Raw genomic sequence first — 26,773 nt, 5'->3', positions numbered from 1 at the left:
CTTTTTCCTAAAACCGGGACATTTGACTGTTTGAAAGAAGCACGTTTCAGCAGCGTGGACAAGCTGTGAGAAACCGACACATCTAATCTGCTTACCAACTGTAAAATGAAAGTATGGGTATGAGGGGGTAGCAGGCCCAATTCTTAGCATAGTTCTATGGGTTTATTGTCCCTTTGTATGCCTTTTCTGTTTCCTTAACGGCACTTGTAGTCAGCGCAGTGCCCGTCAGGATCGGGCACAGCCCAACTCTATTTTTTGGGAACACTATTCTTAGTCCATGCCTGCCAAGTTCCTGTCCTGTGGCAGGGACTGGCTACCCGGCTCCTTCTGACCAGGGCTGTAGCTTTTTCTAGCCGAACCACAAATTGGACAGGAAGGATAGCCCAGGGGCAACATGTTTGTCTTGGAAGCAAGACAATGCGGCGCAACACAGGTTTGAATCCCGATCCCGCACTTAGAAACCACTCATTGCTATTAAGCGTGTTATACAAGAACAATTATAAATAGCCCATCAAACATGATTAGTGCCCAGTCATAATGTGTAGCCACCAAGGTATCCCCAATAGTCTGGTCTACAGCAATAATCTCTAAATGCCTTCCTACCATAGAAACCCAACATCCAACGCCTACTGCCAGATGTGGAAGGACAGGAAGTCCTTGGCTACATGGAGAGCCTTTTTTTGCAGGCATTACCAAGCTGCTGAGACACCGATAAAATGCTGTATAGTTAGTTATTCTGCACATGGTAATAGTTCCGACTTTATGATTCCGAGATTTGTGATGGAAAAGTCGTTGTGTCTTCTAACCTATAGCCACACAATGACCATAAGGTAGCCAGTCTTGTGAAGGGCAAAGTGACACCATTAAATCAATGGGATATCTGAATGGGTAAGAATGTTTGCACCTACCTAAGCGATTCAATATCTACAACAAGACCTAGAATTGCAGTGCCGAAGGTTATGCACGGTGTTGGAGCCAGGCATGGAGCTTTTCTGACCTGGCCCTGAACTGAAGACTGAGAAGTAGCTAATTGGGGTAGTTGGGGCAGTGGGATGACATTTTTGTCTGTGCAGTCATCATTTACTTTAACTGCTATTGTGTTTTTTGCACTGTAGAGTGCCCCAGGTCAAATGAACCCTGTCATATTGAATGCCTTTTTTGGTGCGTCTTTTCTTCTTTTGGCAGTGGAAGGCATTTACGGAACATTCCTCACACATGGAGTTTTTCTTGACCGCATGAAAAAAATAATGCATTCTTTTAAAATAAATACATGCATTCAGCCTTTTCCACAGAGGTTTGTTCCAAGCGTAACCCAATCCCTCTCAAGTAGTCAAACTCAGATCCATTTCCTTGGTTTCCCTGGTTCTGGACCGTGCCCCCACTTGACTATCGATATTACCTGTGCTTTAACTTGTGATCTGTAAAATGTAGTCCTCACTGGTAATTGTCACTGAATGATTGCAAGATTTAGGGACGTTGCGGATACCTGTATTTTTGTTTTAGAGCCCATGGATCATCAGGTGCCTAGATACCAGGTGCTTATTTATTTTAAAATGTTTTTATTGGCATTTATAGTATGCATTAGCAGTTTGCTTCTCAGTTTGCTTTTCTTATTACATATGCGTGTGAGGTTATATTAAAACAGCAGATAACCATAAAACAAAACAAAACAAACAGTTGTCACTGATAGCACTGCATTTAAGGTACACATCTGTCTGTTTGAAGGATTCCTGCTATTCACCATCTTGCAAGAGGTGAATGAGCCCATTAAAGGGATGTGTCTTGACAAATGCACAGCATACTGGGTCTCATTACAAGTACGGGGTGCCGGTAAATATTGCGGTAATGCAGTGTTCATTCTATGACTGCTGTATTACTGCACCGCCGTACTACCAATTGGGTAATAAGGTGAAGATTTACCTCCAGCAAAAGATGGAGCTAAATCCTGAATGTTACTGCAAAAAACCATCAAAATGGTAGTAATTACCATCAGCAGTTATTCCACTGAAATCCCCATGGAGTCCTATGGACTCCGAAAATGAGAATTAACACCACCCTACCGCCACTTGTAATCCCACAGTAAATCCACGGACCAAGTGGTGGTAACAGTAATTGAGCTTGGTGGTAATTCGGTACATTTAACACCAAATCATCACCAAAAACTTAATGAGGCCCAATGACTTGCAGCTCCTGCTGGAATGGGAAGGGTGCCTGTTTCAGAGGCTGGCTCATATTTGCAGCACCGCTCAGCCATCAAAATAGTCGCTGGAGAGGACCAACCTTTACTTAAAAAATGTAATGCCAAGCATGTGTTCATTTTCACTTATTGTCCCATCTGTCTGGGTGTCCTTGCCACTGCGATAGAATGTAAAAAAAAAACAGCCTTTTGGCCCCACAATTGGAACCTCTGGTTCTTGGCTTCTTCACTTGTGCCTAGCATCAAAAGGCCAGTAAAAGGCTCTGAAGTATGCGTTATAAATGTATGTAGGGACTGAATGCCAGATTGGATGTTGAAGTAATATAAGGTGGACTTGTAGAGCATGCCGTTTTGTCAGCATTTTGTCTGTGGGCCTGCAACAAAAAAAATAAGAAACATGGTTGGGATCTGAGTGGAGTGGAGTGGAGTAGAGAGTGATACACGGGCAAAACGTGAAGTGTTGATGGGTGCAGCCTGGAAGTAACGGAGTCCTGAGTGCCAGTATGGTTCTATGCGGTTCGTGGCAGGGACACTTGGGAATGTGTTTTATCCAGAGGAGGGAACACAATATCTGTTAGATGACAATGTTGGGACACTGGATAGCTGCTGGCTTGGCAGGAGATCTGTGTGGCGGGCCGTGCAATGATCTCGGAGCTTCTCTCCCAGAGTTAATTTGGTGGGGGTGGTACTGTGTTTGAAGGATCTGTATGCTTAGTATAAGGTTGCTAGTAGATAGGAAAATCAAGTTGTTGGAAAAGGAGGGTTTTTGGAGTTGATGAGAGTAATTTTATTGGTGTGGTATGGCTAGACCTAGCACGTTTAGATTCAAGGCTGCTGTTGCATTGAGATTGGATGTTGTGTTATCCATCAGCATCCTGCTATACTGGGTTCAACTTGATGATGATTGCTGGGTTGTGAAAGTGTTTTAAACCGGATGGAAGAGAAAATAGTAAGCTGGCCCGACTGAGTCCGGTCTTGATTTAAAGGTTGTCTCCTGGAGCAACAACACCTCTCAACTCACTCCTTTAACTGTTGGTGTTACACAAGGCTCTGTCTTGAGTCCACTCCACTTTACACTCTACACCTCAGCTCTTGGGGTACTAATATCCTGGTTTGGGTCCTCATAACAACTCTTTATGGACAACACCCAAACCTTCTCTTTTCCTGAACTCTCCTCTGATCTCTCTATCAAAATTTCAAACTGTTTCTCTGCTATTAAATATTGGATGGCTTTGTGCTCTCTGATGTAAAATTATAGATATGGGGTGGGGTTGAGGTATACAATAAAGTGGCAGATTGTTGGAGGTGTGGGGGGCTGTGGGAGGGGTCTCGACCCGTATTTAATTTCACATACGTTAGTTGTAATCAATTTGACATTTTCGGATTCACAGTGATTGCTGCACAGACATCACATAGATCCGATTCTCTACATTGTCAAATTTCATGGCATGATAGAGACATACCATATGCTTTGTATTTTAGCATGATTTCACATGAACATGTTTTTTTTCAATTTTTAATCTGGGCCCAAATACGAAATGTGTCTGATTCACCTTGGTTCCAAGGGTTAAAGGAATTTGTGTCTGGGACTTTGGGAAAGCTTATGGAATAGATTTCTGAACCATGTACATTCATCCCTCACCCCCCAGCCCCTCACATGATTGACATATGCATGTATTCTTAAGGGTAGAATTGGCATCAACCTTTTTCTCGAACAAATAACTATAAACATGTTATGCTCTTAGGATTCATGTGGCACACCTCAGCCCTCTGAATCGCATCTGGGTGCTCTGGCAGACCCGAAAGAGAAGAAGGTGGTGGTTTAGGTTGGTGAAGAGACGGGGAACATTCAAGGTCGCCTTGCTGTTGTGCTGATGCTTTCAGATCAGAAGTACCGAAGTCTCTATGTGTAGGCCTATATCTAGGTGTGATTTGGCCAGCGCATAGACCAATTGGAGCTTTGTGTGCCCTGCTGCTAGGAGGCTTCGGCCTGGAATGTGGTATCTAAGTTGAATGGAGAGGTATGCTCATTTTATTTTTCAGTTTTATAATGTGCTAACTCACTGGGGTGACACTATAAAGTGCCTGGGAAAAGCAAAACTGCACTCTGAGTACAATACAAAGGTGTGGCATATATACAAAGAATAGGAAGAATGGGATGAGTTTACAGGCCCATGTAATCTGCTTAGTTATAGTCTGGACCTGAGAGCTAAGGTTCCAGTTGGCTTACATAGTGTGGTTGATGCTTTTGCTAAGGTACTATTCGTTACAGAAATTCCGGTGCTTGCAGGTTATTCATATTATAGGAAGCATAAAACAGTGGATTTAGGAACAACACAGTTAACCTTTCGTAGGGCCAAGGCAGGCAAGTTCAAGGTTATCTGGTAGTGGCTAAAAGTGGCCAAGGGCGGAAGCGCTAGACATAAGGTATACGTGCAGTAAATTAAAGTACAGCAGTCACCTGGTGGAGGGACGGATTCTTGGTTAATGTACGCTGGCATATGTGATTTGGATCTTCTGTTTGTGAAGCCAGATATTGATTTTGCTTTTGAAACTCTGGAGGGTATATTGTGTTTTGAGGACTGTGTAGCGTTCTGTTGTTTCATGTCTGCTGGGAGGGTTATCCTAGGACCAGTGCATCAAAGTGGCTGAGATTCACAGGTGGCACCGTGAATATATTCTATAAACAAATAGATATATTTTTTCAACTTCAGTGTGTTAATGGCTTAGTTGTGTGATTATTTGAATCTACAGAATAAATCTGAATGTCTAACCTTGTATTATTTTACAGAGAAACGTTCCCGATTTAACATCCCCTACCATGACAATCCTACCGCATAATCTAGAACATGAAACAGGCTGTTTTTAATTGAAATATTAGATTTTATTTAACATAATCAAAAAAAAAGGTGGTCCCTTAAATTTCAATGCTGAGGAAGTAAATTTCACAGAAATGCAGACAGTTTCTCTAGAAAAAAAGAAGCACAAACCTGTCTACTGTTTTCTCACTATTGTTCACTTTCACAATACATACAAACATACGTATAAAAGCAAATCTAAATAACTATTCTGGACAAAAGAATAAAATTGTGTCCACTATAAGAATACACATTGTATTTGTTAATCACATTCTTAGAAAACAGAAAGGCATTCCTAAAATACACTTCAAAAAATGCAATTCACATACTTTTCTCTGACACCATCAGCATGTGTTAGGCTCTCATAGAATTGCAACACTTTAGAATGCTGGACAGTATTCGTTTCTAGCTTGGACATAGGTACAAGAATGTTTGGAAGGTTGTAATTTGACTGCCTTGTCTACATGCTTGGGACTAGGGTAGAGATTTTTGTTTTGGAGAGCAAAATATGTGGATTTGTAAAAGAGTCACACAAGCATGAGATTATAAATGGAAAAGGAAAGGAATTACCAATTTGACTAATTGGCATTAGGAGTGCACTAAAGTCATAATCCTCTTCTTTCTCTCAATGTTATTTGGATAACATGATGTTGGTTTAAATTGGCATTATTTTCTCGGGGATGAAGAGAAAGAAAAAAAACTCCTTCCTTTTCAGTATTTTTCTTTTATGCAAACTAATTTATCAAAAAGTCTATACATTTGTCAGTCATGTTGTAAACCATGTTCACAACCCAGCCAGAATGTGTTCCCATGAAAACTGATGAGCTCAGAGACTAATATTCCCTGCACAAGTATGGATTCAAGGGCATGCTATTTTAGATTTGCCTCCACAAAAAGCTATTTTGCAAGCCACTCCCCATTTACTGATGTTGCTTGTAAACCGAGTTCCCTCCAAATACTTTGAATTGCTAATCGGGATTTAACTAATTCTTCGAACATATATCTAAATTATCTAGGGTTATTGGACTCGCTTTTGGGTTGTCATTTAAAAGGCCCAGCACAGGAGAGACCTGAAGAGCTCCAAGCAGTTGTTTTCATTCTGTCCAGCCGCTCCCAAATCCCCCTTAGGCAGTCCGGTTGTGTCTTGGTAAAGGTCTGCATTCAGCCCCATCTGGCAAAGGCCGTAAGGAGGATTTCATCAGCTATCTGCAGCTGGAACCCCCATCTCTCTTGCTTTTCTGCTCTCAACTTCCTCTGTTTTTAACTTTAGATACTCAACCAACATCACCCATGCATCATCATTTGACAAGGACAGTTTGGTTTGGATGGAGCCTGTAATAAGTTCCCTTTAATTACTCACCAGATCATCCTCTTTCCTTTGATTGGCCCATTGTATTTTGCCCTGTCATAAAGGGATGAATTTAAGATATGAATTCTTTTATTTAGTTCTCCCTTTAGGAATACTGATCACATTGGACTAAAATGTGTCTTTCCCTTATCATTTCTTGCATGAACCTGTGCCCTTGCTGAAGACTATATATTCAGAATAGCAACACAATTTTGAATGTAGAGGCCACCTTCAGGTTTTTGTAGCTGTGTGCATAACCGTTATTAAAATATATCTATTCTTGTTTTTTGAATTGAGCAAAGAGTTTACAAGTTAGAAAACATAATTGTATAATTATTTTGTGACTGAAAATGCACATAGTTTCTGATGTCTGTTCCTTTTTATGTTTAGTTAGCATTTTGAAATGAACACACAATATGTTATTAAACAGATATTCTGGGAACAAAGGCTTCATATAATAGTGTGTGTTTCAAACCGACATAATGGGTGACTTCCTATTGCTCTTCTAAGACCGAGTTCAGGGTTTTATATCTACACCTGTTCTTCTAAAGTGGACATTACTAGATGGCCATGTATCCTGAACTCTGACTTTGCCCCCCCCCCGCCCCTCATAAAACCTATGGGATGAGTGATTTGAGGTACTTCTAATATGTGACCCTGATTTAGCTGTATCTTTCTGGGAATTTTAAAATAAGGCCTTTGAGTACACATCTCTGCCTATTTGATCTATGTTAATGGATTCTGATAAATGGAGAAGTCTGTTTCACAGAAGGCTGACTTCTGCATTCTGTGTTGAGAGCTGAGCCCTGGATAAACACATCTCAAGTTTAGCTCAGTTAAATCCATTATTTTAAAGTTGCATATACAAATGAGAAAATTACGTGTTTTATTCTTACTGTTAACTACAGTTGAATAAATATAGTACTCAATCTATATACCTTATAACACATTTGCTTATTTTCTTACAGAATATTAAAAGATAGGTTGTATAAGTCTGCACTTTCTTCATGCAGAATGGCTGCATAACTACAGAAACTATTTTTGCATTAGGTAACATTCTAGAGATGTGGTGTCATTAAAAATGCAACTTTGTTAATAAAAGGCATTATATTTATTCAAATAGTTATGATGGTTGGTATGCAAATTGTGTGTTTGAGCATAGAGGTTGAGCATGTTAGAGCAGGAAGGTTAGTTGCAGGCCTGTGAGCAAGTTGGGGCATACATCCGGTGTTGCTTAGGCATATCTCTGTAAAGGTACCTCTGGAACGACATTTCAGTTGTGGTGCACTTTGGTTAAGGCACTTGTGAGGATATGTTCTGAGGCACAAGAGTGGCTGTTAACTTTGGCAGTGGAAATTGGGCTGTGGCTGATCTTATGTGAAAGTGGGGAAACATGGGAAAGAGTGGCGCACAGGCAGCATACAGCACTGGCCACCAACTTGACAGTGGCCGAGAAAAGTTCCCAAATGAATTTCAGAGTAGGTATTTCAGAGAGGCCAGAGTCCGGGTGGGGGCCCTAGAAACAAATCTGCATGCTATAAGTTTAAGGGGTGTTATCTAGGAGGCAGTCATGCAAGCACATTACATTTGGTATCACAGAGCAAAAACATGGTAGGACACTAATTGCATTGAGAACCTGGGAGCCAACTCAAAGTGGGACACCTGGCAGCAGAACCTCAGGGGGCAACATTGCAGTGGGACACACAGGACCAAAATGTCAGAGTGGCACATGGGGGAAATCCTAGCAGGCAGAATCACAGCAGGGCAGGGCATGTTAGAGCAAGGATAATATTGAAAATGGGATGTTGAGCAGTAAAGCGAGGGATGCAAAGAAGCAAGCCTCATATAGCCAGCCATAACGCAGCCTAGCAGGCATGATAAGGGCATTCCAAGGCATTATGTTACATTAGACGTCATAGTAAAGCCTGAAAAGGCCTAACGTGGCAAAGCAGTCCAGTGTCCTCCTCCCACTCCTACCACTGGTCTCTACACCCCGCTGCCATTTCACCCGCTCACTTTGTCGGGGTCGAAATTAGAATTCCTAGAGCAGGAGATGGAAGTTGATCCTGGTGTCTGGATTTATTTCTGACCACGAGTAGGTCATTATGACCGAGGAGCTATAAAAGTCTAGTCTCATGATGAATGAGTGCTCAGGACGGTGTATGTGAACTGAAGACTGAAAATACATGAGCTCAACAAGAAGATCAAAAGTAACAGAAATTGCAAAATGTGCACTTTTGTAACATTGTGTCCACTTCACGTGACCTATCCTGCTTTAAATGTCATGATTTCGAGCAGGAGCCTTGTAAGTGTATTTGCATAGTTTCGAAACTAGCTCCAAATGTTCTTAAATGAACATATGGTTTGGCCATGTAGGCTGTTTTTTCAAACAATCTAAAAGTGGCCTCAGCCGTGATTATTTCTAGGAAGATTATAGAAACCTGAACCATGTCTCATTGCACTCGGCTTGAATTGGAAAATGCAAAAATCTGTCCCAGGTTGAGCTTTGGGCATTTGTTTCACATTTTGACCGTCCATCCCTAATGTCAGGCAAATGCCATGTATGCAATTTACCACTGCTGTTGATGTTGGATATGGTTTGCATTTTCAGACTTGGTGTCACATTCTCTATAAGAATACTGTTTGTCTGGCCCTTTTGCTTGAAATTATTATTTTTATAACTCTGCCCCTTCCTAATTATGCAGATTTTGGACTTATCGGAATCACATTTCTATGGTATCATTCCTTATTGACATGCTTTGCTGACAGTAATGGACTCTTTTTTGGACCTCCTAAAATGCCATTTTATGTAGTTTTATCACCTATTTATGTTATGTTATGGTGCTCAGCTTTCTAACTGTGTAACCACCATTTTAGATTCATAATAATCTTATACTGGTACTTTGCCTACAGTGGCTACACCAGTGATATGAGGCATTACCTGGCATGAGATGCTCTTACTGCGGGAATCGAGCAATGCTTGGCATTGGGATTTATAGCGTGCATCACTGTCATTTGCATGGTCTCAAGGCGCTGTGTGGAATCTGAAAGAGAAAGGCGTGAATTAGGATCGTGAGGCGAGCAGGAATTGTGTCCATATGGCTTTGAACGGGGAACCCCAGGGTTAGATGTTCTTCTAGAAATAGCTAGACCAACCTCAGGCTTTCATTCCTGCGAAGACCATAATATCAATTTTAGTTTCGAATCAGTTGTGATCAAACTTTTCCTGTACATTGATTGAAATAGGTACACGCATTCCTTATTTCTTACTGTTCTTCATATAGAAAAGGTACGCTTTTTGTGTGAAAAGTTGAGCTGAGCCACCATGAAATGACCCAAATTTGAATAGATTCTGCAGAGTGGCTGAAATGTTTTGCAATTGCAAATACATGTTGGTCTTGTAAAGGTTAAAGCTTTCACCTTGTATAACTTCAATTGAAGAAAGAAAAACTAAGATGTGGGCATAATGTTGGTTAACATTTTATGCCATTATCTGTGTGTGCTTGTTAATACTCAAAAGGTATATTAGGCCCGTCTTTATCTTCCACTGTATTCATTGTTTCAATCCCATGTTCCCTCCCTGTTGCCCTGTGGGCGCTTTGAAACAGAATTGACTTACTGTATAAGCGCCTAACAAATGAACAATAAATATGTGTGCTAGACCATGGATTCCTAGAACTACTCTCTCCACATTGGGATCACGTTGTGGGTCCCTATGTTAAGCTCAGTAACTACCCTAGAACAATAACAGGTACTGCCTGCAGGCAGCATGCCAGCTATAGTACAAAAAAGTGGCAGAGATGAGGGGATTCTGCTCAGCCCTGCCAAGCGTCACAGCCTGCATTTGCATGAAGGCATGGCCAACACTTGTGCAGCCTGCCTCGATCTGTCAAGTGCCACTACCTACCTTTATAGAGTGGGGCGACAGTGGGACTGCTTCTGAGTCTCCCCAAAAACCGATTGTGAGTGGTGTTAGTCGACACTGCCCAAGCACACTTAATACGTCCCTTTTACAAGGTTCAGGGCAGCACATGCCACATTCCACTGCCACAACCACCTACAACTGTGACACCCCGCCCAGAACACATGCGAAAATTAAATGATTGCGAGGAAAACTGGCTGAGTTGCCTGTTCCCCTCCCTGCTCGCACCTTGAAACACTTGTGAATAGGCGTTTTATAAATGGCATATCGTATCATATCAGATGGGTCGCACGGCTGGATTATTTTGTGTTTTCCCTCAAGATCGGGAAATTGTGCAGAGGTATGAAAAATTCCATTGATGCAGAATATATTTTTTACATCATGTGGGCTCTAGTGTTCAAAAGATTTTAAGACTGCTCCTTCAGCTCTCCTTCCGTGTGCGGCAAATCATTTGCACGTATAACAAGAAAGGCTGTGGCTTGCCCCCAGTTTTAACAGGCCATGCCGTAATATCTGTGTTGGAATGCTTGTTGAGGTAATGACAGTTTGTAACTTTACCATCTGACCTATGGCACGTGGATGTTCACCTGAACTATCCTCTAGCTGACAGTCCACCTTCTTTGTCTGTCATTTCGCAGGAACTCCAGAAAGCCTCGCTGAGAAGGAGAGGCAGCTCATGGGCATGATTAACCAGCTGACCAGTTTACGGGAGCAGCTCTTGGCAGCCCATGATGAGCAGAAGAAGCTGGCGTCCTCTCAAATTGAGAAGCAGCGCCAGCAAATGGAGCTGACCAAGCAACAGCAGGACCAGGTGAGCAAGTGAGAAGTGTAGGTATGCCTTCAGAGTTTTATTGCAATCTCAAATTCATTTATGAAGTTACGCATTTTCTGAAGTTCACATCATTTTTGCCCTTTCTTACCAAAGGCGAGCAAGGGATGCAAACATAATACATGAAAATGAGCCCTTGCTGTGATCCTTGGACATTTAAAGGGACCAGCAGTTAAAGCTGGCCAATCGCTTTCAGGCACCCATATTGCACGTGCAATTCTCATCATAACCTCGTAACATTAAGTACATTGGGTGTTTAGAAATCCACGACGTATGAAGAACCGAATATTTACTGTTATCTTAATAGCACAACCTGCCATGATATTTTCCTCTTAAAGAGAAGATTACAATAATTTGGCTCTGAGGTGCAGTATATGGAATCTCTTTTGCGATTCATCTTAATGGAAATTAACTTATTTGAATTGCAAATCTTTCAAGGATGTGGTAACTGTGTACGTTAAAAAGCTTACTTTATGAAGGCGGCATGCGATTTAAGCTACGCAGCTTCCATTCATGTGGCAGAATTTGGCTATTACAGGTAAGCGATTGCTTATGAATGGCTTACTTCCAAAACTACATAGGCTGATTTTAAAAGCTTACATATGGGGTTAACGCACATCATTAATATAAAGATGTCTGGTCATTGCTCTGGGACCCATCCCCTCCTTTTTAAATGATGCAATGCTGCTAAATATCTAGAAACGAGAAGCAAGACAGTTCTTGGACCCCAATTGAAGTGAGAAGATATCAGTAATTTTATCATTGCATCCAAATCCTGAGGCTGTCCGAATGAGTATATATGTTGACACTGAGAAAAACACCAATGTTCGGGTGATTGTGGTGAAATGAATTGAGCACCAAGGCAAAGGAATGATGTACTTAGTGATGCAAGAATGCAACCTTTTGATCCCAGCCGTATAAGTCGAATGTAAAGGTCTGTGGACATTGTTATGTTCTGAAAATGCTCTTTGATTTTATGCAAAGTTGCCAGGAAACCCCATTGATGCTATTCGTCCCCATATCCTTTTTATCAAGAATTTCGAAAGAGTATCATAGCAGTATAACAGACTGTCCATCTTAAAAAGATAACCCATTAGAAAATAATGTATGCTTTTTCTGTTACTTGATATATGTGCTGTGCTAGGGAAACCACATGTATCCATCGTTTTATGACTACAATATGAAGTGATGATTAGAAATGAACATCATAAAATGTCTTTTTAAAAGGTTACAATGTTACTACACTTAAGTGATTCCCATAATATAATAGCTTATTTTGATGTGCATACACACATTTGTTCTCTCAAAATGTCCGTTCTTGCATAGGACAGCACTCAGATTAAAACCAATGATCTCTTTCTTTGGGAGCACCAAGCCAATGCTCAATTTTGCATGCTAGCACTAATTAGTTGGTAGTGTCCCTAAAATGGAGTTTTTGCCATAGTATGCACACGCATTAATGATTTATACAAATTTGAAAATAAACCCTACAGCCAGTTGCTCTGGTCCCTTGCACAAGGTCTGTCAGAATCCCAGTAACTGCCTCAGTTTCTATCAGTTGGCCCCCTTCTTTCACCCACTTGAACAATGTCCCCACTGTCTGATATTGATATTCCTGTAAGACACGCAATGACAATGTGGGTCTCTACATGCCAGTCTGCCTCAGTGGATGCCTTTGTCGCTTTCATTTTAATTTAACAATACAAAACAGGACCCCCACATACAAGATATGTGTTTTTCTCTGGTCACACTCCTATGGCTGGGGTGGCCCGAGTAAATGTGCACCTGACAACATGACCCTCTCTGAGAGAGCTAGATCCGCATATCATACATTTCATACTGCCAGGTACCTATAATGTCATCACACAATTGCAGAGAGGGCCCTACCACATTCAATTTCAGCTTGTATGCATTCTTCTCGGAGTTTAGACACTATGTAGGTCTATGTATTGTGATGAATCCCGAGGTGTTATCATTGCTTTAGATGGGGAAGCCCCTTTCCATGAGGCCAGGCAGGTGAGGCTGCTACCCAACAGTCCCCCTCGGGGTGGTGCTCAGCGGGAAGATCTCATGGGGAGGGAGGACCCCATTGAGAGAAGTGACCATTTTGGGAGAACACGGTATCGCTTTGACCCTCCCACCTTCCCTCAAAACCCTTTTCTTCTCCCCCCGACCAGCTGCCCCAATGTAATTTTGCTAAACATCTCAGGTAGAGACCACTGGGAAGGAAAACAGCAATAAGGTATCTAATGGCACTACTGAAACGAAGAAGAGGCCAAGATTAATGAAGATCAATACTGATAACAAGACATGCTGTCTTGTCGTTTGAAACAACCGATTCAAAAGCTGTCATTTAAAACGAGAGGGAACGGAACAATGGCATCTTCTATCTTTCAGCACGTGCTGGGAGCTCAGCAAGCTACGCGAAGGAGGTCAGACCAAAGAATGAGACAGAGTTGGGGAGAAGAGCACATCTGCTAGGACCGCACAAAGCAGGAAGCTTCCCGCGGACGAGGAAGTACTCTCACTCACAGCGGGGCTTGATGAAGTGCAGGAAACCGTCGGGCTGCTGGAGAGGCTTGCGAGTGACAGGAGGCGGCTCTGGTAGCTAGAGAAGCCACAGAAGATCATTTGGAGGCCAGCTGCCAAGACCCTGCAGATACAAGGGTGGCAAAGCCCGGGCTTGGGAAGACCCAGAGAGTGCAAGAATCGTTAAGTGAAGTAAAGCCTAACATATGTGAACATTTGCCGACGTACAGCCAGCAGCAAGGTGAAAGGGTCTGGGATCCACATTGGGAAATCACAACCCAAACAGTAATAAGGAGAAATACAAGCATTACATTTACAAATAGTGCTCACAGACTTTGGCAGGAGAGTAAACCAAGGCTGTGGGTAGAAGGGAAATCGGAGAGAAAAGATGGTGAAAACCAGATCATTGAGCACCCTGCTTGGCAGGAGAATGGATCATGGAGAGGGTACTGAGAAGGATCAGGGACCCCCAATCCAGCTTGGGAAAGTGTACCAGGCTATTCTTCTTTGTCGCAGTACCTGGAAACCAAGTCTGCTCAGAAAGGGTCTGGTACCCTCAACAAAGCTTGGGAGAGAGAACCAGGTCATTCTTCTTCATTGCAGTACCTGGAAGCCGGACCTGCTCAGAAAGGGTCTGGTACCCTCAACAAAGCTTGGGAGAGAGAACCAGGTTATTCTTCTTTGTCGCAGTACCTGGAAGCCGGGTCTTCTCAGAAAGGGCACATCAAGGATTTATCTTGAATATTGAACATACAAATACAAGTTGCGTAGTGCTTGGAATGTCTCTAGAGAAAGGGAATCAACCCCTCGAATCTTGTGGAACTTTTGTTTTTAACTATAAGGAACATAAGCCATTTTGGATAACATTGGAAAAACTTGGAGGGGGTTGGGGGAGAAGCAATCTGTGTAACTATTGTTGCTTTTCTATGCCTTTTTGGAATTTGTTTGAGCTGCAAAGCTGGGCTGCAGGTGGACCGCCACACGCCTTATACTAGGTTTAGCTTGTGAGGGCGAGGTTAGAATTTGGACACAGGACAGCAAACTTTACTTTGGACCTTCTGACACAGACATTTTCATTAGCTAGTTTTGTTGAGGTAGGGAACCCCCTCTAAGAGATAGGCATAGTTAGGTTTCCCTCCAACTACCCCCCTCCATTTTCTATTAATAAAAGTCTTTGCTAATCAACATACTTTCTCTTGTGTCTGAGTCTTACTCCTAAACCCTCACAGTATCTAATAAATTCATAGAGTGCAACACTGCTCTAACATCAAGTTTTCTCTAAAGATCCATCTCCAAGACAAAGTTGAGTGGTCTATGGCTACTGTGGCGAGTCATAAGAAATACACAGAGGGTCTCATTACAACTCTGGCGGTAGCCATGCCATTAAAAATGGCACGGCTGCCGCCGGAGTTCAATTTTTTTCCGGCACCCGTGAATGGGCAAGAACTGGGTCATGCCGAATTAGGTGGACCCAGTACTTGCCCATTTTCGGGTGTTGGAATCAAGGGCCTCCTCATCCCCATTCTGCCCCATAGGGCTGAATGGGGATGGGACGTCGGATGCACCGGCACAACTCTGCATGTGCCGGTGGATCTGACGTACTCTGCTCGCGGGTGCCATTACACCCGCCAGGAAAAACCTGGTCGATGAAATGGTTCCCGCGAGCAGAGCCTGTAGTATGGGGGTCCGGGAAGTACGGTACCGGCATGCTTACCGGTACCGTACTTCCCAGACCACCATTCTTGTAATGAGGGCCAGAATCTCTGAGGACATTTTTTTCATGTGTTAAAGAATAAAATGAAGGCCTATCTTTCCATATCACCATGGGGTGATCCCTGCTTACTTTACCAACTAAGGTGCTCATCAGTCATTAATAAATGTCCAAAAAGAATCAGTCCACTGCCCAAAGCTAACCTAACTGACCCTACCACTATTTTCATCAATTAAAGCCAGGAGATCCATCTCCTGGTAGTTGTGTTTTTGCACTCATGTTCTCTTCTTTCCAGACATCTGACCAATCTTTAAATAGTCTCTTGTTATTCTCTGTACAGTTCCTTCAACTACCTGAGGGGATTTATTATCTTTTTTCTCCTCTTTGTTAGGGTGCTTCCTTGCTCTTGTCAGAATCCTTCTCTCTTTATCATTGGATTCTGAGTGTACTTGTATTGTGCCCTTTTCTCTGGGAATGTTGTTGTCCAAATGATTATGGCTCCTCTTTTCGAAAAGTGGTATTTCTTGTATGAGATGTATCTTAGGGATCTCTCTGGTCTTTAGTTCCCAAGTGTGTCTCTTTATTGTGTTCCACTCTCTGGCTCTTGGATATTGGGCGATCTTCCCCTTTTCCCAAGGTATCAACACTTCACTTCTATTCCTTTCACTTTTGGTGCTTTCTGTATTTCTCTTTGCTACATTAATATAGTTCAACGTTATCAACTTGTTTTCCACACTTTCGTCATTTCTACTGGGGAGAGTTGCGTTACTTCTATAACAAGCCCCTTTGGCTTCCCGGTATTCCTGTTCTCCCTGTTACCTTCAGTATTGTAGGGGAACATCTCTGGTATCCGAAAGTACGTGGGATCTTGTCCTTTTTATGGTTTGCTTCTCGGTTTACTTTCCGTGAGGTCTGCTTGATGTGTCTTTCTGTCTCCTGTTTGGCTTCTCGATACTGCTGCGGGTTATCGGTTCGTTCGGTGCTTCCTCTCTAAGGTGGTGTCGATGTCATTGAGAGGGCAGCCTGCCCACCATGATTGCTTTGTGGTCAGGCCACCACCGAGTTCTATGTTTCAGCCACCTAAGCTCCGTGTTTGTCTGACACATCGATCTTCCAGCATGTCCTGCTTCAGCTCGTTGCAGTTCTGAACTTTGCAGGCTTCGCCGTCTGCATCAGCTCCACCTCCTTCAGGTGTCCTCTGAACAGGGGGTCTCCACTGTCCGTCTCTGCCTTCCTCTCTTTCTCCTCCTAGCCGTGGCATCTCTTTCTTCAACGTCCTCGGCACAGTCCATTGGAGATTGTTATTTAAAGATACAGCTTCTCGTTCTCTTTGATAATGGTATACGTTTACTTTATCGTCGACCCAGTAATGGAACCTGTAATGATTTGGTGCATTAGATGGGTGCATATAGGCCATCACATTGAGTGCATCAGGGTGTTCCTCATCGGAATGGGAGTCCTTGTCCCCAAAGGGATAATCTCTTCTGCTGAGGTCACACTTGTCTCAACTCCTAGGGATGGTGTTACGGAGCGGACTCACCACCCTAGCGTCATGGGAAGGAGACATGAACTCTGCAAGCAAAAGGAATCCTTTAGTGAAGAAATAAAATGTATTTGACGTGGACTCTCGCTTGGACATCAGAGGCTTATCCCATTCTTTTATTGCATTCACTCTGCGAGCCCATTCCGACATCAGACACGCATCACATTTTCCTCCAGCACTTTAGCCCCACGCTTTCCTGAGCAGCAGAGGCCTCGCACACTTTTCTATAGCAAGCATTAGAATGCCACAATTGTGTCCCTGCAGTGCGAGCCTTGAGAGCGAACACAGGGAATATGTTCCAGATATAAAAATGCTCTCTCTGCTCACCGTCAGTTAATGTCTCCGCAGAGCACAAGTCTAAGTTCTGGATCACTGACGGAAAAGGGGAAATGCTCTAGACTCTCAGAAGCAGCCGCATCTCCGACATTAATGAAAGTCGAATCCAAAATCACGGGTCAGGCTTTTGAAGTCTTGGCTTCATGCCAACATGCTGATGGAACATCAGACGATCTCATTAAATGTAACCAATCGCTTCCTCTCCCTCATTTATTTCCACAGAAGTAGATTGTCATAGGCAGCCCACCCCAGGATAGGCATCACTGGCCTATGTAAGCTCACTATCAATTGGGCAGTGTCAGTGCTTGGAGTATGAGATGCGGCAGGAGTGTGGGCAAGGTGAATAGGCTGACAGAGGATTGGTAGAAGAGTGGAGAGAGCAAGAGATGCGAAGGTTGGTGACCAAGGCAGGAGTTTGTGGGACGAGTGGCGCGAGGATGAGTTTGGTGATGAGCGGGGGGATAGATGATCTGAATGAGTTTGAGTTAAAACAGAAGGAGGTTGGGTGGAGCCACCTGGGTGAAGTTGGGCTGAAGTGCGATTGAGACGGGAGGAGGTTGTGTTGAGACACCAGGAGAAGGCTTCCGGAAGACGTCAGGATAAAATGCAGAAGATTAGAGAGTGTAGCAAGCAAGAACCAAAGGGTGTGAAAGGCCATAGCCCATGTTTATAAACTATCTGGAATATGACTGAGAAGCATTGCATCTAATTGTTTAAGCATGTATGTCCGATTATAAAAGGGGTGCATCTATACATATCCCTCTCAAACCTGCCCTCAAAGGGAGTAGGAGAGACCACAGTGCATTGACGCAATACGCTTTGCATATTCTTGCATTCCTTTCAAACACGCCAGGATTGGGTTTACTTTTAGGAAATTTACATTAATCATGATGCAGAAATATTCAACGGTAAATGTTGTCCATAACTGTGGAAAAACACCTGATTAATGTCCCATGAAAGCAATGTGTATACTTCATGTAGAACAACATTTGACTGCATTCATAGAGATCATTCATGGTTTATCTGCATTTTCTTCACAGATCGCAAGACAGCAGCAGCAGCTTATGCAGCAACAACACAAAATCAACATTCTCCAACAACAGATTCAGGTAGGCAACTGTCTTCCATATTTTGTCCACTGACAGCCCTTTGGTAGGCATGCTAACAGGCTGTTCTTTCTTGGCAGTACGTATTCTTAGCAACAGAAAGCTTATCAAAAGTGTGACGAGAAGCTGTATCTTTAAATAACAATCTCCAATGGACTGTGCCGAGGACGTTGAAGAAAGAGATGCCACGGCTAGGAGGAGAAAGAGAGGAGGGGAGATGGAGAGATGCAGGGAATGATGAATGTTTGTATAGATCCGGGTTTTCCAACTCTGGGCCTCGAGTGCCAGAATCCTAACAGGTTTTCAGAATATTCCTCATTAATATTCAGGAAGGAAAATGTGCATACATTTAGAATCCCGGAATGCAAATGTATCACATGAATATTAATGAAGGGTATCCCGAAAACCCGGCATGGATACGGCCATCGAGGTCTGGAGTTGGACAACCCTGGAATAGAAATAAGCTTGTCTGAGCCATTACAGACAGGGACCAATGCTGTAAAAATCATTCCAACACCAGAACAAAAAGGAAACTTTGGCCCACTGCTTGGGTGCACCCTTTGCATTAGGCTGCAAGCTACCAAGAGTGGATGTGTTTCAGTTGGTGCCAAGTCTTCATGGGTCGTCTTTCTATCACTGGTCTTTTTCTGTGTCTCTGTATATCATTGTTTTGGTTTTGTTTTCTTGAACTGGGGACACTTCTGTCACCTTCTTTCAACTCCCTACTAGGCACTTTGCTGTCAATGCGTTTGCTTTTTTGTGTTTTTATTTCTTCTCTGAGTTGACCCAACATTAAAAGACAGCAGTAAAAACACACACTCCTTTGAGTTTAAACTGATGAAAAGCCTTGTTACAGTATGTGCCTCGTTGAGCATTAGGAAAGACTCCATAATCAACAACCAGTAAAGCATTTTCATCATTGAACTACTGTCAAAATGTCAGATTTCTTGCAAAACGCGATTTGGGAGCTTGTTGAAATGTCTTTTAAAATGTCTTCCTCTTCATGCAGCTGGTCCTTTCCAAGTTCAACGCTGGTTAGTGCAGCCATTGGATCTTTCCTGTCCCCAGGGCATCTGGGAATGTCAATGTGCTGCTTTGCTATTCTTGCTTCCCTGGTTGTGACACAGACTTTCATTTTGAGGCCTCCATTTTGGTTTGGTTTGTACATTGGCAGAGTGGCGTGAAGGTTGCCAGTGCGATCAGAGCAGCATGACCTCCCAGCAGCCAACTGTGCCGGTTACTGAAGATGCAGTCTATGGGCCTCATTACGAGTCTGGCGGTAACCCTGCTGGTGCTACCGGCGGGTTGCCGCCGGACTTATAAGGTTTTACCGGCACCTGACTTCCGGGTACCACTGGGAGATTCCAATTCCGGTGGCCCGGGAAGTCAGGCGCTAGTAAAATGTAAGTCCCCGTTCCCATAGAGTCCTTTAGGACTCTATGGGAGTGGGGACTCGCAAGCGCCAGCACCATTGTTAACAATGCCGGCGCTTCAGTGAAGAGTCCGCCTACCGTGGCCGCTGCACCCGCAGGGTCAGACCTGTTGGGCACAGCGGCCACAGCAGGCAGACACGTCATTTTTCAGTCTGGAAACAAGGGGGCCAGTGAGCTTACCGGCACCCTTGTTTTCCGGATCGGCAATGAGGCCGTATGTCTGGCTGTATGAAACGACCCACAGTATCAATCAATGTCCAATGCATATCTCCAAGGTTTTCAAAAAGTAGCAACCAATGACAGAGTATTCCCCCATTTCGCAGGCTTGTGGCATGGAGAGGTTTGTGGTGTTGTGTTTTTACAAATTCTGCACAGGAAATCTGGTTGTGAAATAAGTACCAGCATTTGTGCAACCCATGTATGCAATTAGCATGTGTCATGGGCAGCCCCATTTAGTTAAAAACACGTTTGCAATTGGTCCCTCTTACCAGTCACTGGCAGTCCAGGCTGCAGAGCACGCCTGCACCCAAAGCTCTCTGTGGCATGGGAGAACAAGCGTTCCACATCCGCAGTTCAAGCTGAGTTCATGTGCATTTATGTTTGACGTATGTGAAGTATATTTCAATTGTATAAATAGCACCCCTTCCTCGAGGTGCCCTACTCCAGCTCGCTGGAAATGACTCATCATAAATGGCAGTGAAGGCCCACCCACTCCATTGTTTTGAAACATTAGGCTGTTTGTTTAGTTTCACTCTACTGCGGCCCTTCCTTATCCCCCGCTACAGTTCGTTATTTGACTAAGTGCTTGGAATATCAGAGCGCCCTAACTTGGAGAGAGCAAGAGAGTGCGAGAGAGGGGAGTGCACGTTCCCTGGCATGCAACATGCATCTGCTGCCACCCGGGCAATCGAGGGGAACTCTTTTAGAGGCAAGGGGCAGTTCTGCCTCATGGTTAGCATCTGTGGCCATGAAATGTGTAAAATCATGTATTACTGAACTCTTTGGATTGTAATGTGTAAGTCTTAGTCGTGTTGTGACAGTAATCTGTGAAATCGCCTCCTCGGTATCTGGTCTTTCCATCTAATGCCATTCCATTGAATGCCATTCCATCAAATTTTTTCCATCTAAAAACTTTGCATCTAATGCATTTTTGTTTGAGGTAAAGGGTTCATTTTTGTTAAGGTGCATTATAAAGGGTAAAAAACAGGGGTTGGGGGACCTCCCCCCTCCCCCCAAAAATGCATTAAATGTAAAGTTTTTAGATGGAAAACATTCAATGGAATGGCATTAGATGGAAAGACCATAAACCACCTCTCCTATTGCTAGTTCTCTACGCCGTTATGCCCTGAGTACCCCCAGATGAAAGTAGGGAACTGTTTCCTGCAATTAACGACACTGCTTCACTTGGTGTACTATGAGCCTTGCAGTCGGCCGCTGCGTGTTTCATCCATGAATGCCTAGACGTCTTGATGATAGTCACTTGGCTTCTTATGTTGTGGCAACATACATGATGAACTGGCAACAGTAGGCACCTGTTCTGGGCAGTATCCCCTTCACTATCATTGGATTGTAATGATCTTTTGCCGAGTTGTCCATAGTGGAAACACCATAGACACAGGCTTTTGCAAATGTAGCGGTTTGTCTTTTGTGCATTTTCCAGGCACAGCCATAGTGGTATTACCTGGAAACAGCTGGCAAATGGTTTGAGTAGCTGGGCATATTATGGCGTAGTCTGGTAAATCCCAGTCTAATGCTTATAGAAGATTCAAAACTGTTGGCTTCGGCAATATTTGTTTTTAACCAGAGTCTTGTGCAAGGAAGAGATGAAAGGGCACCCATATTGCTTATAAATGAAGTGGCTGAAGGCACACTTGCTTAAGACATGTTTAATACACCTGGAGCTTGTTTAGAAATGCCACTGCCTTTCAGAAGACTTCTTAGAAATAACATAAAGCACAAAGCTAGCTCCAAGAGAACTCTCTGTGGGGTGTGAGAGGGGGCCTGTTTGCAGTTGTGAAGTTCCGGTAGTTGGGTGAAATGGCCATAGGAAGTGGCATATGGCCATGGGTGGACAACATTTGGCTAAAAAGCCATCCCAGGCTGTGAGACCCTATTCAAATCCTTTCTCTCTGCCCTCACTTGCCATGGCTTTAGTTTTGGGTTATTGGCAGAGCTTACAGCACCATCCAATAGCTAAAACAAACAGGGGAATGCCCAGGGGCTTTTAAGTAGCATGGATTGCAGCAGGAAACGTGGCACAATGCATGCAATGATAGGTGGAGGAGAGAGAGCGCAAAGTAGCCTAAAGGAGTTTGCATCAGTTTGGGATTTTGAAGAAGAGGTTCTCTGTCAGTAACTACCAGACCTTAGAAGACCGCAAAACATCTAATGGAGAGTGTTTTGGAGCAGTATTGAAGGCATTATTTGTGTGTGCTTCAGTGTGGTTACATTGTGCTAGTCCTAATCCTTTTAAAGTCAAAAGCTTGATAAGAGCCACATGTGAGTGAACCGCGTGCTGCCGCATAGCTATATACACTGCTACCTGTAAGCCAGAATACAACTTGCAATGTTGTGCTGGCATGGTGGGAAACCCTCTGAAGCAGTACAATAGGAGTCGCTCCTCCTCAACACCTAGGCCATCATATCACCCCTCGCGCCACCAGACTTGCTAGACGCCACCCCTCCCCTCTACCCGGTCCAGCTGTACCCCTCCTTTGTCCGCCTCTGTATCCTACCTCCTGCTGTATATCTGTTCTGTTATTACCACTGAAAAGCACTCCGTTGTGCATCTGTAATGTTGTACACCTCTATAAAGCGCTTGGTTGTGTATCTGTATTGGTGAATTCCTCTGTAAAGCGCTCAGTTGCTTCTCGAAGGTAGGTCCGCGCTCAATAAATACCATAATAATAATAATAATAAGCGTGCATTGAATAGAGCCCAACAAACAATTCTTGCCTGCTGCAGAAGCAACACACCTTGTCCTATGTGAAGTAAAGCTCTGAGAAAGGAGGTGATAAGAGATTGGGTGGATTACTTGACAAAAGTCCCGCCCTAGTTCCTAATTAGTGATCAAGATCCCAACTGCCGCTATTGCTTTTCAGAGGGTCAGAGTGGGGGTGGGGGGCAGCGGGCGCAGACTACAGTATCTGCATACACTCTCGATTGCTCAGGAGAGGCATGCGGATGAACGGCGCACCTCGGAGATAGCGGGACAAATCCCTGCCGTCAAATTCTGACGTTTCAAGTCTTGGCATCAGAGCGTTGCTTGGCTCTTGGCCAACATGTCTTCTTCAGTAAGGAGTACTTGAGTCATTCAGAGAACTGCCATCAACCTACACAATGGTTTCAAAAAAGGCATGTGAGCAGCTATCCCTAGATCAAGCCGATGGCTTAGACGTGCCCCCCAAACCTCCTTATTCAACATAAGTTCATGGGAGGAGGCAAACCGGGTCCGTCAGGACACCGAGCTGTGCAACAGATCCAACTCCTAGTGCACTTTTAAGAGCAGCTAACCGCCCCCACCACCCATCTCCCAGTCCTGACCTCTATCGGGGCAATGTGGCCTCCCCGCCCTTGCAAAGGCTTGAATCTGTAATACTCTCCATGCGTTACGGAGGTGTGGTGCGAATCTGGCAGGCAGACCTGTCCGCCCACAAGTTCATAAATTCTGCGTCCGGCACCAGTTTCACCCGAATTCATAATTGCTTATTGAGTAATAAATCTCAATGTTGAAGAGTAAAGAATAAATATTGGCGGCTCTAGAACCTGCATGTAATTGGGAATGAGTGCCAAGGTACCCATAGCGTGTCATGGGAAAGGCGCAAACTTGGAGGGCAGGCCAGCAATGGAAAGTGTCCTCTAGACCTGCGGGTCTTTGGAATCTGCCAGCACATCGGTCCACCTCCCCCGCCCCTGTTCCTCCCCCTCCCACCGCCCGCGTGTAATGTGGAAAATGGCTGATGCGCAACAGGGCCGAGGAAAGCGTCGCGTCTGCGTGCGAGGGAACGGCGGGAGACAATGTTTCTTTCACCGGGCAGTGCTTGCACAGTACGTGGGTGTCACTTTGCTTTTACTATAGGTAGAGTTTGTGTGGAAGAAAGAATGCGCCTTTTAAAGACGTTCAAAAAAATCCGCTAGCTAGGTTTGTTGTTTCAGGTTGAAACCCTGCCCTTTTCCCTTCTGTCAACCTTCTGTCAGACAGACCCTCACTTTTAAACAAACAGTCATAGGTTTATTGACAAGGCCGTGTTTATGCCAAGTCCGGCTTGCAGTCCGACCGGTGTGCAACATTGTGCTCGAGTCACTCGGTTTCAATGAAAAGGGTCAGTCTTTCACAGAGGCTCTCTTTGCCCGAAACCGCATCAATTTGAACTAGTTAAAGCAACACTGATTCTCGATAAATTGTCCCGCCAAAAGAAAAAATCCATTCAAATAGACTTCAGGAAACATAATAAATAGAGAGGAAACAAGTGCCCGCCTGATGGGCGCTTTATGTATGGCTTCTTTCTCCAAGGGAATTATCCTGGCAGCCCTTCACACGGGGCACCGGCGCATGCGCGGGCACTGACCCGTGCATGGAAAAATTCTCGCGTGGACTTGGAAAAACCCTGAAGCAGTTCTGTATGCAAAATTATGGAAACACGGGCCCATGTAACATAAACTTTGCACCAGTGCAAAAAGTGCCCTGGACGAAAAATGTATTCAAACCAGCCAGACCCACAGGTAGCGTGCCGGACGATTTTACTCTCTGAACGTCGCCAGATAATCCTGCCACAAAAAGCGGATAAAATACTGCCAATAAAAAATAGGAAACGACCGACACCCCTGGCTTCCACCCACGAGCTCGGAGGAAATGTTGCGATCAGTGGTACTAGTAGAACCGTACCACAGGAAAGTGTGTGCCAAACGTATTACTGCACGACCCGAAAAGGAATTCTATGGTAAAAATGCATCTTTTGATGTGCATGAATTACTAGGTGCTACGAAGTATGGATTATAAAAAAATATCTTTAGAGTTAACCTTTTATTCTCGTTTAAAACCTACTATGTTTGAGGATGGAAGTTAAATGTTATACTCACTAATTATTTCAAATTCATTGTACAGCCAATTAAAAAAAAAATAGGGAGCCAAATACTCTGATTGGCTTTCAGGTCTGCAGCCCTCATTTCCACCAAAGCATAAATTGCCCGGCTGCCAAATTGTGCAGCTGCCATGCAATGGTCAGTATTCATGTAATACAGGCCAGTAATATTACCTTTATTGGCATGAGTTGGAGAGGGCCTGTGGTAGTTACTCAATGAATTCTCTGCCATTTGAAATGAAGCGTTTTAAAATCCCAGCTGCAATAAGATGCCTGTTGCAGTTTTCCACGTGACACAGCTTGCGAATGTGGTTCACAGTGTCCACCTAAACCATGGATCGGCAAACCTTTGGCTCTTCATATGTTTAGGACTACAACTACCATCAGCCCGTGGTCAGGGTTCATGGGAGTTAGAATTTATAATTTTATGAATGGTTATTTTTACTGTGCTTAATACCCAGAGGTTTCTAAGCACGGACACAGGTATCGAACCTGTGTTGCTCCGTATCGTCTTGCTTCCAAGGTGAGCCTGTTGCCTCTGAGCTATCCTCCAGAGACAGCTGTCATTCAAAACAACTGAAGAGCCACTGGTTGCAGAACCCGGACATAAACGAGCACACAAGTGTCCGACACAATCTCACAGGGAACAGCAGACCGTACAAGACAACCCCCTACCCCCCACCCCCGCGAGACACAGAGACATGTTTTGGGGTTAGTGCGATGCATTTTCAGATTTGTGCATCACACCTGTGAAAATTAAACAGAACAAGGACATTTTGCAGCTTCTAGTTAAGGGAGCATTCCAGTGTTTGAGCTTCTGTTTGTTTACACAGATAGCAGCCAAGGGTATTTTCTCACCATGCTTAGATGAAGTCCAACTGAAAACGGTATTCACCAATATATCTTCCCAGCACATTGTTTGCCCACCAAATGTTACCACCAACAGGAAATCTTACCTGCACGTTCTTATCCTACTAAATAAGAATACCAAGACTCATAATCGGCTGGTTACTAGTTTTCTGTTAAGGGTCTGGAATGATAGAACATACAAAATAAGCTACTTGCAATCCCCCCTCTCCTCCTGCAATGCATTGGGTACTCGCCTAGGCCTAAAATACCCAAAGCCTAAAAACATGTTTTTGTTATCCTTCACCCACTCCCGTACATGGGTCCTCATTCCAGATCTGTCAGTCTGGTAAAAAAGTGCTGGTATCAATGTATAATGGCACTTTACCAGCAGTTTGCCAGTGGGGCACCTAAGTTACCTCCAGCTAAAAGCCCCACTGGCAAAAAAGCCGTCATTACCGGCACCGGTATTGTCGGTGCCGGTAATGACGGCAAATACCCTCATGGAGTCCTATGGGGACTGCATGAATGGGGATTAACACGTCACTCTGGCACTCGGAATTCCAGTGGCGGCGCCGCCGGTTCAAGTGCTGGATACGGTAATAGCCTTTGCTGGTATCCTGATGGGTTTACTGCCAGGATACCAGCAAGGTTAGAATGAGGCCTGTAGTGTTATTGTCTGCCACATTACTGAGCACAATACTGGTTCTTAGCCTCTTTGTTGTTAGTCTATTACTCTGCTGGTGCTGTGTGCAGGTAATCATTAATGGTCACTAAAACAAGATGGTTTCATTTGTATTACTGGGTGACACAGTGGAAAATTCACCAACATTAAAGAAAAACGTTCCCAAGCTGCCCTTTCCAGAAAACGTTAGTTTGAGGTTCAAAGTTCATGGGAGGAAGATGTGCACCAGTGGTGGTGTCGGCAATCACTAGTCTTAGGCCACCTTGTCCACTGCCCAGTTTCTCCTACGCAAACCGTACTGAATCTGCTCCTGGTAGAGGAAGTCGCCTGATTGCATCAGCGTAGGTAG

The 26,773-nt window shown here is 44.0% G+C and overlaps 1 protein-coding gene across 4 annotated transcripts in view; it reads left to right on the top strand.

Annotated features, from left to right (window-relative positions):
• Nucleotides 1–26,773, top strand: part of SOX5 (SRY-box transcription factor 5) — a 624,232-nt gene that overhangs the window by 324,389 nt on the left and 273,070 nt on the right. For all 4 annotated transcript variants that reach the window (XM_069628460.1, XM_069628461.1, XM_069628459.1 and 1 more), the window contains 2 exons: nucleotides 10,964–11,136; nucleotides 18,314–18,382. In XM_069628460.1, coding sequence (XP_069484561.1) covers nucleotides 10,964–11,136; nucleotides 18,314–18,382 — 242 coding nt within the window. The remainder of the gene's footprint in view (nucleotides 1–10,963; nucleotides 11,137–18,313; nucleotides 18,383–26,773) is intronic.

The sequence above is a fragment of the Ambystoma mexicanum genome, chromosome 12 (assembly GCF_040938575.1).
Source record: "Ambystoma mexicanum isolate Mex_15411 chromosome 12, UKY_AmexF1_1, whole genome shotgun sequence".
Lineage (NCBI taxonomy): Eukaryota > Metazoa > Chordata > Amphibia > Caudata > Ambystomatidae > Ambystoma > Ambystoma mexicanum.
Note: the sequence above shows the minus strand (reverse complement) of the source record. Positions and strands in the feature narration are given on the sequence as shown.